This window comes from Notolepis coatsorum, assembly GCF_963971535.1.
Source record: "Notolepis coatsorum genome assembly, chromosome: 15".
Classification (NCBI taxonomy): Eukaryota; Metazoa; Chordata; class Actinopteri; order Aulopiformes; family Paralepididae; genus Notolepis; species Notolepis coatsorum.
This window is the reverse complement of record NC_140179.1, coordinates 17903471-17918165: the sequence shown is the minus strand read 5'-3', so window position 1 is coordinate 17918165 and position 14695 is coordinate 17903471. Positions and strand designations below refer to the sequence as shown.

General features: G+C 45.3%; 2 protein-coding genes across 4 annotated transcripts in view; both read left to right on the top strand.

The window, feature by feature from the left end:
* The window catches only part of caprin2 (caprin family member 2), a gene marked incomplete at both ends in the record, with an annotated part of 70647 nt that extends 66419 nt beyond the window's left edge, over positions 1–4228 (top strand). The window contains one exon of the mRNA XM_084330912.1: positions 3666–4228. Within this exon, the coding sequence (XP_084187038.1) occupies positions 3666–4228 (563 nt within the window). The remainder of the gene's footprint in view (positions 1–3665) is intronic.
* A 9261-nt stretch (positions 4229–13489) lies between these two features.
* Positions 13490–14695, top strand: part of ipo8 (importin 8) — a gene marked incomplete at its 3' end in the record, with an annotated part of 104339 nt that continues 103133 nt past the window's right edge. For all 3 annotated transcript variants that reach the window (XM_084330282.1, XM_084330281.1, XM_084330280.1), the window contains exon 1: positions 13490–13678. In XM_084330282.1, the coding sequence (XP_084186408.1) occupies positions 13595–13678 (84 nt within the window). In that variant the 5' untranslated portion in view covers positions 13490–13594. The remainder of the gene's footprint in view (positions 13679–14695) is intronic.

The following is a 14695-nucleotide window of genomic DNA, read 5'->3' as shown; positions in this document are numbered from 1 at the left end:
CCAGTGACCAAACACGGCACTGCAAACAAACGACAACACAGAAATAGAATAGGCACATTAAGTGACTGTTACAAGTGTTATATACAGTATATATAAGAGCCTTTCTGTTTGATGTAGTGTTATATAAATATATATATCTCTCTCTCCCAGCAGACTGGATCTAACTGGTCTCTCTCTCTCCCAGCAGACTGGTTCTAACCGGTCTCTCTCTCTCCCAGCAGACTGGTTGAATGAATGAGAACTTTATTTAACAGATTGCAGAATGGGTACAATACAGTACGGCTCAATACACACAATTGTTAAGGGGATGCAGACCAGAGAAAGATGTTTGTCTTGTTTACATCAGGGTCCCCCATTTTCAATTCATAGTGACATTTATGACATACACAACATACATGACATTTATGGCATAGGGACATACATGACATACTGTACAGGTATTTAGTACCGTTACATTTGTGACATATACGATATTCAAATATACAGTACTGTTACCCATAGATCCTGACTGAGTATATATATGATGGGGAGGGGACTGTACATTAGGAGGGGGTGGGTGGGTGGGAGAGAAATATACATACGGTGGGGAGAGAATATACATACGGTGGGGAGGAGACTGTACATTAGGAGGGGGTAGGTGGGTGGGAGAGAAATATACATACGGTGGGGAGAGAATATATACATGCGGTGGGGAGGAGACTGTATTAGGAGGGGGTGGCAGGGTTTGGACATTTACGGTGGCCAGTTTCGAATGGCAGCCTCCCGTAGGTGCTCTTTAAGAGCGGTTTTGAATGTGGGTAGGGATTCACATTCCTTTACAGCTTTGGGTAGGGCGTTCCACATTGATGTGGCATAATTGCGAAACGTGTTTAGTCCCTTGTTTGAGCCGAATCTGGGTTTAACATGATTTGTTGAGCTTCCTCTGGTGTCGTGGTATTCGCTGACCTTTGGGAAGTATTTTGACATAAGTATAGTGTATCTTGTAGACCAGGCCCATTGCAAGTTGCTGTACTCTGTCGTCTAATCTAAGCCATCCTACTGTAGGTTGTCAAAGTGGGCAGGGGTGAGGTGGGTTCTAGGGGTAAGGTCAAGTAGAAGTCTGACCAGTTTGTTTTGTGATGTTTGTAATCTTGTTTTTAGCGCCTTTGAGGTGCTTTGGTACCATGAGGTGCAAACATAGTCGTAGTACCCTTGAATGAGTGCTCCTGCCAGAGTCCTCAGGGTATTCTTGTTTACCAGAGAGGAGATCCGGTACAAGAATCTAGTTCGTTGGTTGACTTTTTTTATTACCTTGGATGCCATTTTGTCACAGGAAAGATTTGCCTCTAGGATGGAACCTAGGTATGTAATTTCATCTTTCCTTGTGACAATATTGTCACCCACTGTAACTGAAAAGCCGTCGGTTTTGCTGAGTTTGTTATTTGATCCGAAGAGAATGGACTCTGTTTTACCCAGGTGTAATGATGGTTTGTTATCAGCGAGCCAGGTGCAGATTCTGCCGAGTTCAGAGCTGAGTGTTTTTTCAACCTGTAACTTGTTCTTGTCAGAGACCAGCAGGGCTGAGTCGTCCGCGAACAAGAACAAGTTGCAGTCACAAGCTGACGACATTTCATTTGCATAAATTAGGAACAGTAGCGGTCCTAGTATGCTTCCTTGTGGAACACCACAGCTCACTGTGAGGGGGGGGGAATAGAGTACCGTTTACCTCCACCATCTGTTCTCTCCCCTCCAGGTAGGATTGCATCCAGCCTCAAAATCAATTGCTTTTAGCTTGTCAATCAGAATGGAGTGATTGATAGTGGCGAAGGCCTTTTGTAGGTCCAGCATGACCATGCCGCATTATTTGCCCGCGTCCACCTCTTGTTTGATGTGGTCGTTCAAATAGAGAAGGCATGTGTCAGTGGAGTGGGATGTTTTGAAGCCAGATTGGAATTCGTAGATTCGATTTTTATTTTGAGTACCTCATCGGTTGTTAACATTTCTAGTTTGAAGTCGTTTTTGTAGTATGCTACTATGTGTTCTACCCCATAATGCCCTGAGTGGGAGGGTAGTTTGTTTACCAGTGTTGTGGCTATGTTTGTGAAGAAGATGTTTAAGTAATTGGCTACATCCAGCTTGTCTGTGATGAGCGTGTTGTCCGTCTTTATGTTTATGTTTGAGAATCTGGTTTTAAGTTTTTTTTTACTGCAGCCTAGTTGATTATTGAGTAATTTCCAAAGTTCACATGGTTTGTTTTTGTTTTCCTCAGTTTTGTCATTGATGAAATTTCTTTTTGAGGTTTTGATCATGGTGTTTACGTCATTTCTTAGTCTGTTTCTTTGAATTTTTTGTTCAACCACGTGGGCTTGGAGTTCACTGTTTGAGCTTTTGGAAAGCTTTGTCTGACTTTTATGAAGTTCAGAGCATTTTTTGGTACAGGGATGAGGAAGGGACTTGATATTCATGGGTGTTTACATTTTAATTGTATTTCTTTCATGTTTTACATATATAGTTTTGCATATATATATATATTTTTTTTTATGTTTTAAAATGGTACACTCATTTGAGTAGTGGAAAAGGAGTAGGATTAAATAAGTGTATACTTCTTCCTACTCCTTTTCGAACATGTAAATTGAGTTATGTTTTGCTTTTGTTTAGTTATTATTTTGTTTTGCTTTTGTTTAGTTATTATTTTGTTTGAGTTATGTTTTGATTTTGTTTAGTTATTTATTTTGTTTGTATTCATTTACATGTTCGAAATAAAGATTTCAAATAAAAAAAATAAAAAATCATAGCGGCCAGTATTTCAGTGTGCATCCATGGCTCAGCGCGATTTTTAACCCTGGTGGTTCTTAGGGGTGCCATGTTGTTGAGTATTGTTGTGAATTTGGTTTTGAATCCAAGCCATGTTTCTTCAACCTGTGTACCACTGAATTCATCTGACCAGTCCATGCTCTCCAGGTCTTTGTTAAAGGCCTCTCTAGAGTTCTAACTGGTCTCTCTCTCTGTCTCCGAGCAGACTGGTTCTAACCGGTCTCTCTCTCTCTCTGCCAGCAGACTGGTTCTAACTGGTCTCTCTCTGTCTCCCAGCAGACTGGTTCTAACCGGTCTCTCTCTCTCTCTGCCAGCAGACTGGTTCTAACTGGTCTCTCTCTGTCTCCCAGCAGACTGGTTCTAACTGGTCTCTCTCTGTCTCCCAGCAGACTGGTTCTAACTAGTCTCTCTCTGTCTCCCAGCAGACTGGTTCCAACTGGTCTCTCTCTGTCTCCCAGCAGACTGGTTCCAACTGGTCTCTCTCTCTCTCCCAGCAGACTGGTTCTAACTGGCCTCTCTCTCTCTCTCCCAGCAGACTGGTTCTAACTGGCCTCTCTCTCTCTCTCTCTGCCAGCAGACTGGTTCTAACTGGTCTCTCTCTGTCTCCCAGCAGACTGGTTCTAACTGGTCTCTCTCTGTCTCCCAGCAGACTGGTTCTAACTAGTCTCTCTCTGTCTCCCAGCAGACTGGTTCCAACTGGTCTCTCTCTGTCTCCCAGCAGACTGGTTCCAACTGGTCTCTCTCTCTCTCCCAGCAGACTGGTTCTAACTGGCCTCTCTCTCTCTCTCCCAGCAGACTGGTTCTAACTGGCCTCTCTCTCTCTCTCTCTCCCAGCAGACTGGTTCTAACCGGTCTCTCTCTCTGTCTCCCAGCAGACTGGAGCGACTCGTCCCAGGTGAGCAGCCCTGACCGAGACGGCACCTTCACCCTCCTGGACTCCGGCCACGGCGACTCCCTCTCGGTGTCCACAGTGGAGATGCCAGTGGCGCCGCACGCCACCCTGCTGCCCATGCAGCTCTACCCGCTCTCGCAGCCCCTCCGCGTGGCCTTCACGGCCTCGCGCACCGCCAACTTCTCCCCGGGCAGCCTGGACCAGCCCATCGTGTTCGACCAGACGCACAGCAACCTGGGCGACATGTACTGCGCGCGCGGCGGCCGCTTCACCTGCCCCTCGGGCGGCACCTACGTCTTCCTCTTCCACGTGCTGAAGCTCGCCGTCACCACGCCGCTCTACGTCAACCTGATGCGGAACGAGGAGGTGATGGTGTCGGCGTACGCCAACGACGGGGCGCCGGACCACGAGACGGCCAGCAACCACGCCGTGCTGCCGCTCTACCAGGGCGACCAGGTGTGGCTGCGGCTGCACCGCGGGGCCGTGTACGGCAGCACCTGGAAGTACAGCACCTTCTCCGGCTTCCTGCTCTACCAGGACTGAAGCTGTGGTCGCTATGGCGGCGACGACGACGACAACCAGGCGGGCCACTTGACTCTGGTGCCTCCGGTGGAGGAGGAACTGAATAGCTTTGCACACAAAGAGAAAACAAACTGACTGAACTCTCTCCACGCCGTGTGGTCGGGCTGCATGCCGGCTCTCGCCGCGCTCCGCGATGCCGGGTCGGTCGATGACTTAGCGAGAGGTAGTTTTTCAACCAGTATTTTGCAGCCATTATCTACATTGGAATTGGGGGGGCGTGGGGGGGCGAGCGATCAGGGGGTCGAACGGGGAACGTGTTTAAAGATTTGAGGAAGGATCTAAATTTGTGACATCTGTGTCTAGTGTGTGTAACCGCCCCCCATGTGTGCCCCCCCCCAGGGCCGGGCCATGCCACGTCTTACTGTAGCAGCCGCTGCTAATCACCTCAGCTCAGTCACACCACAGGTCAACCCACAGGTCAACCCATTTCCACAGAGCGCTATGATGCAATGTTATCAATTTGTGCCTTTTTTTTTGTTTTTGTAAATGGCTCCACTGGGTTTATACTTTTCTTTTTTGAAGCCTAATTACTTGAATGAATGGCTTATTTATGAGATGAATGTTGCCGGCTTTGACGTTGTGCATTTACTCGATGCTGGATTCTTGAGATGCATTCAGTGTTGCCTTTTTCTGTGTGGAATGTGAAGTAAAGAGGGGGTTTGGGTTCTGTTCTTGGTGACTGGGACGATGTCGGAAAAGCACTTGAGGCCAAATTGTTGCACTGACAGACTACTGTGAAGGAGATGGAAGTGGTCCCTTGATGTGCCTAAATAAAACAAGAATATAAGCAGTAAATGATTGGTTCCTTTTTCATTCATTTAATTTTAGATCGTCTCACCTGCCGTGGTATATTTCTGTATATTTTTGGCTGGATCGTTTATATTTAAGATTTTAGAATGTATATACATGCCAGAATGTATATCCCGGACAGTATTTTATTCTTTATTCTTATTTGTAATATTATATTATTATTCTAGTCCTGTTGACTACCTAAATGTTTATTGTTGTTCAATGTGAGCGATCTGTAGTGCCGAATTTCCCCCTGGATTATTAAAGGATTTCTATTCTATAAGGGGGAGGTGTCACGGTTGGTGGCGAGGACAGGACCAAATGCAGACGGGTGGATGAGGTTTAGAGTCCAGGCCACGTGTATGCCTTCTACAACGCTGTTCCAGTTCCGCGTTGCCGTTTTGCGCTCTGATTGGCCGAGCGCGCGCATGAGCCGCGACAAGCCCCTCCGCCGTGCTGCGATGAGGCTTTCGCAAAGCGGGAGGCGCAGAGTAGGCGCCGCGAGCGGCATCGCTGCGCTCATCAACGCCCCTCCGTGCTCCGGCTTTCAACAGCGGGGAAAGTATTATGGGGCTTATGCCGCGAAGCAGTAACACAACAGTGAACACATAGTTGAGTACGACTGACGGATGCATTGCAACTATGTGTTCACTGTTGTGTTACTGCTTCTCGGCATAAGCCCCATAATAAGACCGTCTCTGGCTTCGTCCAGCGGACACCATGGCGAGCTCAGCGATGCCGCTTGCGGCAGCATACTCTCCCCGCTGTTGAAAGCCTTATCGCAGCACGGAGGGTCGTGGACCCGCAATGCAGCCGCGAAGGCGGCGATGAAGCCAGAGTCGCACGATTTTTTTATTGGTTTGTCATGACAAACCAATTACATAATCCAACATATGTGTAAAGAAACAACATATTCCAGTTAACGGTATATTTTTTTAATGATTGCTTACGGTATAAATTAGGTTAACTGGAGCTTAGTATTGCTGCCTGGCTGAGGGCCGCGTCGCGGCGCATGCGCAAAACAGCAACGCGGAACTGGAACAGTGTTGTAGAAGGCATACACGCGTCCAGGCCAGGACCCTCATTTATCAACAATTCTTAGAAAGTGTTCTATTTTCGTCCTTAACACTTTGAATGCCAGCGACGACAATTGTCGTCTTATCAGACCCCCCATTGAGTGCCGACAACCTGAATTGTCGTTTGTTTGCCGTATTTTTTTTTATTGGCGATTTGAATTCATATTTCATCAATCGAGCCTCGGATTAGTGCTGCAGAGTCTGTGAGCTCAATTGGGAAGATACCGCCCCCTATCGTCTCTCCCTGTGTAACTGCACCCCATCAGTTCTGACTTATGCAGGGGGAGTGGTCAGTTTCCTCATTTTATTTTTCCCTCAAGGCATCTGAAGGATCGATTGTGCTCGCCGGCCCGGAAAACCTGTGGATTATGTATTTACAGGACTCAACACTGTAATCAATAAGCGTGATCGGTATTTGGAATGGCGATCAGGAATTGGAATAATCTTTTTGGATAACATCTGATCTCGGGTAATGTTATGTCGTAGTAAGAACGAGTAATGGACACTTTAGTACCAGCGTCTGTCTTTATTCACATCCATACCAAGAGCTACCTTGCTCAGTCATTTACTCCAGTGATTCCCAACCTGGGGTCCGCGGACCCCTGGGGGTCCGCCAGGGGGCGCAGGGGGTCCGCCAGACCACAGATGATTTGAGGTCTTTTTTTTTATTTTTTTTTTTATAATTTCTTTTTTATCATCAGAAGCATGAATAGTCTCTCCACTACAATAAAAAATAAAGATAAATAAATAAACATCTAGACATGATTTTTGAACGTTAACAGTAGGCTACCGGGTAGCCGCTAAAACGCGAATCAGTTGACTATCACTTTCTGTAGCTAGCCTAGCACGCTAGTTAACTTTCTCGGCTCGTCTGCAGTCAGCCGCCAGAGGCGAAAGTGTGACAAACGAAAAGGAGATGACGGCAGCTCATCTGCAAAAAAAGTTAGGACCTACAGCAATCGCGAAAATTACATCACCATGGGCTTCACTGAGGGACCAGACAAACGACCTGAGTGTGTGATTTGTGGAGAAAAGTTGGCAAACTCGAGCCTGAAGCCCAGCAAGCTGAAGAGACATCAGGCGTCTAAGCACCCAGAAACCGTTGGGAAGGATCCAGACTTTTTTCGGAGGAAAGAACAGTCTCTCAAGGCGAACAAGCCTGTTGATGTTAGAGTAGCGTGGAGCAGGGGTGGCAGTGATTTACAGAAGGCTACCGAAGCCTCCTTTGAGTGTTCGCTTTTAATTGCAAAAGCAAAGAAACCGCACAATATTGGCGAGCAGCTCATCAAACCAGCCTGCATCAAAATGGTTTAGAAACTGTGCGGCCCACAGGTGGCGGATAAACTAAAATCAGTACCACTCTCGAACAATGTAGTGAAAGACCGAATTGATAAGATGTCAAGTGATTGCGAGCAGCAGCTGTCAGAAAAGCTTAGAAAGGGTCCATTTGCCATACAACTTGATGAAACTACAACTGTCGCAGACGAGGCTGTGCTCATCGTTTATGTGCAATATATTGAAAATGAGGATCTGAAGCAGGACATTCTCATGTCAGTCAACCGTACTACCACCACTCGAGGTGAGGATATTTTTACTGCAGTGGATTCTTACTTCATTCAACATAAATGCAAACCGTTCACCATTAGGGCCTGATTTGAGAGGATGAATACAGGATTTGAATATTGGCCAAAATTTTGAAATACATATGGTGCAAGATTAGATTTGTTGATTGAAGGCACAAGTCAAAGAAGCATAGTGGGTCTAATTATGATGCATATGCCTGTGTATAAGCAGTTTGTTATTAAAATGACAAAAAAAAGGTATTAAACCCAGCTAGGACAGATTCTCTCTGCTACTGATTGGAATTTCCTGTCTCATATTTAGTTTAATTTGTTGCATTGATTTGTTCCATAAATGCAAACCGTTCACCATTAGGGACTGATTTGAGAGGATGAATACAGGATTTGAATATTGGCCAAACATTTTGAAATGCATATGGTGCAAGATGAGATTTGTTGATTGAAGGCACAAGTTAAAGACGCATAGTGGGTCTAATTGTGATGCATATGCCTGTGTATAAGCAGTTTGTTATTAAAATGACAAAAAAAAGGTATTAAACCCAGCTAGGACAGATTCTCTCTGCTACTGATTGGAATTTCCTGTCTCATATTTAGTTTAATTTGTTGCATTGATTTGTTCCATAAATGCAAACCGTTCACCATTAGGGCCTGATTTGAGAGGATGAATACAGCATTTGAATATTGGCCAAACATTTTGAAATGCATATGGTGCAAGATGAGATTTGTTGATTGAAGGCACAAGTCAAAGAAGCATAGTGGGTCTAATTGTGATGCATATGCCTGTGTATAAGCAGTTTGTTATTAAAATGAAAAAAAAAAAAGTATTTTATGGTATCTTATTAGGAGGGGGTCCGCGAATTTCATCAGAGATGTTTGGGGGTCCCTGGGGGGAAAAAGGTTGGGAACCACTGATTTACTCTACCTTGTGTGTCACACAGGAGCACATCCAGCCCGGTGTAACACATACTCTATGTTAGAGCTCCGCCTACAGGCCTAATGGAGACACCACATATCCTTCTCAATAAGACAGCACTTACAGGGCTGGTTATAACTGTAACTTAGAATCCATTAAGGCTAAACAGTAAAGAACATTTCAAAGTGTGTAGGCTACTCTTACCTTTCTTAAGTTCTAACTAAGATAGAGTCCATTACGGCTAAGCAGTAAAAAGAACATTTACTCTACCTTTCTTATTCTGGCCTATGAAAAACAGAATAAACATTTGTATACATATTTCAATTCTATGCATTACTAGCATTCAAATCTGCCACAATTATAATTAACCAGAACTGTTAACTCTTTCACCTTTCAGCATTACTAATATCAATATTACATAACACTTTTCTCAGTGGCTCATCACAAAGTCCTGAGTCCACACAGGTGCTCGTCTCGGCCTGGCCTGTCTTACAGGTTCTGTGTGTGTGTCAGAAGGTGGCACTGCTGTAATGTCACCGTCCAAAGGCGACCCCTTGCCGTCCCCCTCTCCTCTCCAAAGAGAGACCGTGCCAGATGGGAAGCATTCCAACAGCGTCCATCAGCCAGCATGTAGGTGTGCGGCCCTTTCTGTCCCACCACCTTGAGTGGCTTGGAGAACTTGCACTGAGTCTTAGGAAGAATGCCAGGTTTCTTGACCCGGAACGTATGAGCCACATGGGAATGACACACTCTTTGCACCTCGCCTTTGATCCGTGTACGCCTTGCTTCTGTCCTGTTGCACGGCTACTCTGGCGGCTATGTCCTCCGACGAGTGTGGTGTGGCTTGTGGAATCTGAAATCCAGCCACATGGAGTTTGGTGCGCATAGGCCTATCATGCAACAGTTCTGCTGGTGAGTGCTGTGTCGCAGAGTGAGGAGTAGACCGGTAGGCCTGTAAGAAGTCTGTTGTAAACTCCTTCCATTGCTTGCCTTCCAGCGAGGCCGTCTGCAAACTGTCTTTCAAACTGCGGTTAAAGCGTTCTATTTCACCATTTGCCCATGGATAATACACAGATGACTTCCTGTGCACTATGCCCCTGTCTTGGAGAAACGCCTCAAACTCCTGAGACACAAACTGAGAGCCATTGTCAGAGACGAGCTCTTTCGGATTGCCCTCTCTGCTGAAAACTGTAGATAGGAATATCGTCACGGTCTGTGATGTAACCTGTGGCACAAAAGCTATCTCAGGCCACTTACTGTAGTAGTCTATTAGTGTGATTGCAAAGCGACAGTCCAGGGGCGCTTTATCAAAGGGCCCCACCACGTCAATTGCCAGTTTCTCCCAAGCCCCAGTAGGATAGGGCACAGGCTGCAGTGGAGAGGTGCGTGTGACTGCTGACTTGTCATGTGACTGGCATGTGTTGCATGCTTTGATAGCCGACTCAACCTGGGCATCCATGCCAGGCCACCAGTATACTTCTCTGAGTCTCTGTTTTGTCCTCACGATTCCCTGGTGAGTGTCGTGAGCCAGGGAGATCAGTTTGGGCTGTAGACTATGGGACGAGCAGTCTATATGTGCCTCGCACGACACAGTCATCGTGTAGAGAGAGTTCGTTCTGTAGTTTGAAGAACATCCGTAGGTCCGGGTCTAGATCCTTTTCGGATTTAGGCCATCTGGAGGTGAGTATCTCACGTAGTTTCAGTTGCACCGGGCAGGCAGTGCATGCAGCTTTGAACTCCGCCGCCGTGATAGCTGAGAGATTAGCGACAAGGGCTACCACTTCCACGTCCTCCTCCTGGCTAGGTTCTGAGCCGGGTAGTGGGAGACGGGACAGGCAGTCCGCAGTGACGTTTTCTCTGCCGGGCTTGTACTGAATGTCATAGCAGAATGACATTAGCCTAGCGGACCACCTGGCTACGCGCATGCCCGCTCTACCTTGACCTTTTGAAGAGAGCAGTGTGGTCAGGGGACTGTGATCTGTCCGTAGTGTGAAGTGTCTTCCCCACAGGTATGTCCTCCACTTTTCCGTTGCCCACACACAGCCCAGCGCCTCTTTTTCCACAGTAGAATATTTTCTCTCTGCCTGGGACAGCGTGCGGGAGGCGAACGCCACAGTCCTTTCTGAGGCGTCCGGATGCATCTGGGTGAGGATGGCGCCCAGACCGTAGTCCGATGCGCTCACGTCAAAACCGCCCGCTCCACTCCCCGCGCCGCTCCCCGCGCCGCTCACGTGCACTGGTCTTGAGGAGGACCCTGATGTAAACAAGACGAAAGTATTTTTCTGGTCTGCATCCTCGTAGCAATTGTGTGTATTGAGCTGTACTGTATTGTAACCATTCTGCAATCTGTTAATAAAGTTTTCAATCAATCAATCAATCAAACTAATTTCCGACCCCAATGTGTGTTCAGGCATTGACCACAAGAGGGAGTTCAACAACAATGAGCAGAGATTTAGACCTTTATTTATTTTTATTGACAAGTATTTTCTTGCCTATTCTACAATATATGGTTTATTGTGAAAGGGTCCCTGTAGCATGTATTTATGCAGTAGCCATTGTGTTTCATTGTGTGTCAATCGTCAAATGTATATACTCTCTTTTTAGACTATTTTTGTACTCATAAACAGTACTGTATATTTGTAGATCTGGTATGTCATAAATGTATAGATGTAACAGTACTGTATCTGTATGTCATGTATGTCATGACAATGTAAATGTAAATGTGTGTCATATATGTTATGATGAATTGAAAATGGGACCCTGATGTAAACAAGACGAAATTTTAATGAATAAGCTTGATCCAACCTCATCCAAACCGTATCTGTATGAAATACAAATGCATACAAAAGATACTATTACTATGACAAGTCCACTACCAATGGTCGGAACGTCACTAAACATATACCACAATTATTATCTCCATTAATCAATACCTTATTGGCTGCGTGCCAGTACATGAGAACATCGATGCGTTACTGTAGTATGTCTTCTGTCAGTTTCTTGGAAGATTGTCTTGTTACGTTGGCGTAATGGATTGTTCTTTACTTATTAGAACGCCAGGTAATCCCATTACCATACAAGTTCATGGTCCAACGCAAGAGAGAGAAGGCGGAAACACGTCACCGGATACCAGGTGTGTCAACTCTCGTGAGATGTGGTAATTGCACAAATAAAATAGAAAACAGTGCGCCACTAATATATATCTTATATAAAACAAATAAGAAATACATTGAAAAGCAATTGAGTGTATTATTACTATTATACAAAATAAGCATATAAATTGTAAACATAAATAACTATATTAACCAACTCTTAACCATAGCTGCAGTTACACATGCCTTCTCTATTTAAACGACCACATCAAACAAGAGGTGGACGCGGGCAAATACTGCGGCATGGTCATGCTGGACCTACAAAAGGCCTTCGACACTGTCAATCACACCATTCTGATTGACAAGCTAAAAGCAATTGGTTTTGATAGTCTATCAGTGAGCTGGATGCAATCCTACCTGGAGGGGAGAGAATAGATGGTGGAGGTAAACGGTACCCTACCCCCCCCCCCCCCTCCCAGTGAGCTGTGGTGTTCCACAAGGAAGCATACTAGGACCGCTACTGTTCCTAATTTATGCAAATTACATGTTGTCAGCTTGTGACTGCAACTTGTTCCTGTTTGCGGACGACTCAGCCCTGCTGGTCTCTGACAAGAACAAGTTACAGGTTGAAAAAACCCTCAGCTCGGAACTAGGCAAAATCTGCATATGGCTCGCAGCTGCTGATAACAAACTATCATTACACATGGGCAAAACAGAGTCCATTCTCTTCGGTTCAAATAACAAACTCAGCAAGACCGACGGCTTCTCAGTTACAGTGGGTGACAATATTGTCACAAGGAAAGATGAAATTACCTACCTGGGTTCCATCCTAGAGGCTAATCTTTCCTGTGACAAAATGGCATCCAATGTAATAAAAAAAGTCAACCAACAAACTCGATTCTTGTACCACATCTCCTCTCTGGTAAACAAGAATACCCTGAAGACTCTGGCAGGAGCACTCATTCAAGGGTACTACGACTATGCTTGCACCTCATGGTACCAAAGCACCTCAAAGGCACTAAAAACAAGATTACAAACATCACAAAACAAACTGGTCAGACTACTGCTTGACCTTACTCCTAGAACCCACCTCACCCCTGCCCACTTTGACAACCTAGGATGGCTTAGAGATTGATTGATTGATTGATTGAAAACTTTATTAACAGATTGCAGAATGGGTACAGTACAGTACAGCTCAATACATACAATTGTTAAGGGGATGCAGACCAGAGAAAGACTTTCGTCTTGTTTACATCAGGGTCCCCCATTTTCAATTCATCGTAAGTAGACGACAGAGTACAGCACAAATCATGTTAAACCCAGATTCGGCTCAAACAAGAGACTAAACACGTTTAGCAATTATGCCACATCATTGTGGAACGCCCTACCCAAAGCTGTAAAGGAATGTGAATCACTACCCACTTTCAAAACCACTCTCAAGGAACACGGTGCAATTCGAAACTGGCCCCTGTAAATGTCCTAACCCAACCCCCTCCAATGTACAGTAAATGACCAAGTATGGTTTTGTCAATATTCCAATGTACAGTTTTGCTTGTACAGTGTCCCCCACCCACCCCTCCGTTTTCAATCATTCATTCATTCATTCATTCATTCATCAAAGAAAATCAGCCCATCTCAAACTCAGTCCGCTATCGCGAGAACGGAGGGGGGGGGGAAGCGCGTCGGCGAGAAGTCCGTCACCAATAACCCTCCGACGCCGCGCCCACCGGAACCATACAGTTCAGAACACGGTAACCGGGGAGCTTCTGCCACAGATGTAGAGAACGCTCGGCTGAATCCAGGGCAGTACATCTATTTGATTGTGTGGAAAACAAACATAAATAATAATTAAAGCGTGTTAATAAAACAGGAATACCATGGATCCCCGGCGGATCATCGCGGCGCTGAAGGGGACCATCGATCCCAACCTGAGGATCGCGGCGGAGCATGAACTCAATCAGGTGGGTTCTGCAGGAGTTTGTTGTTGTGTCGGAGCAGCATCATGTACCCGTGTTGTTTACCCCCAGAGTGGTGCCCGTGTTTATACATCACGACGATAGGTCCCGTGTGTTTAGGGATCGATTGCGTCACTGCGTCGATCAATCAATCTTAGAAAAAGGCCCTTCTGATTCTGATTCTCCCACCATCACTTGTACGTTTCTACTACAGGCCCGTTAGTTAGTTACATGTAGCTGCCTTTGATTGATTGATTGGAAATGTTATTAACAGATTGCAGAACGGGTACAATACAGTACGGCTCAATACACACAATTGTTAAGGGGATGCAGACCAGAGAAAGACTTTCGTCTTGTTTACATCAGGGTCCCCCATTTTCAATTCATCATAACATTTATGACATACCAGATATAGATATAGATAGACAGTACTGTTACATCTAGACATTTATGACATACCAGATCTACAAATATACAGTACTGTTACATCTAGACATTTATGACAGACCAGAGTCTTTCTCTGGTCTGCATCCCCTTAACAATTGTATGTATTGAGCTGTACTCTACTGTACCCATTCTGCAATGAATGAATGAATGAAAACTTTATTTAACAGATTGCAGAATGGGTACAATACAGTACGGCTCAATACATACAATTGTTAAGGGGATGCAGACCTGAGAAAGACGTTTGTCTTGTTTCCATCAGGGTCCCCCATTTTCAATTCATATAGACATTTATGACATACACAACATACATGACATTCTGTTAATCTGTTAATAAAGTTTTCAATCAATCAATTGATTGATTGATTGAAAAGTTTATTACCAGATTGCAGAATGGGTACAGTACAGTACAGCTCAATACATACAATTGTTAAGGGGATGCAGACCTACCCTCCCACTCAGGGCTTTATGGGGTAGAACACATAGTAGCTTACTACAAAAACCTAGGGGTCCGCAAGGACGACTTCAAGCTGGAAATGGTAACAACAGATGAGGTACTCAATAAACTGAGCGCCCTCC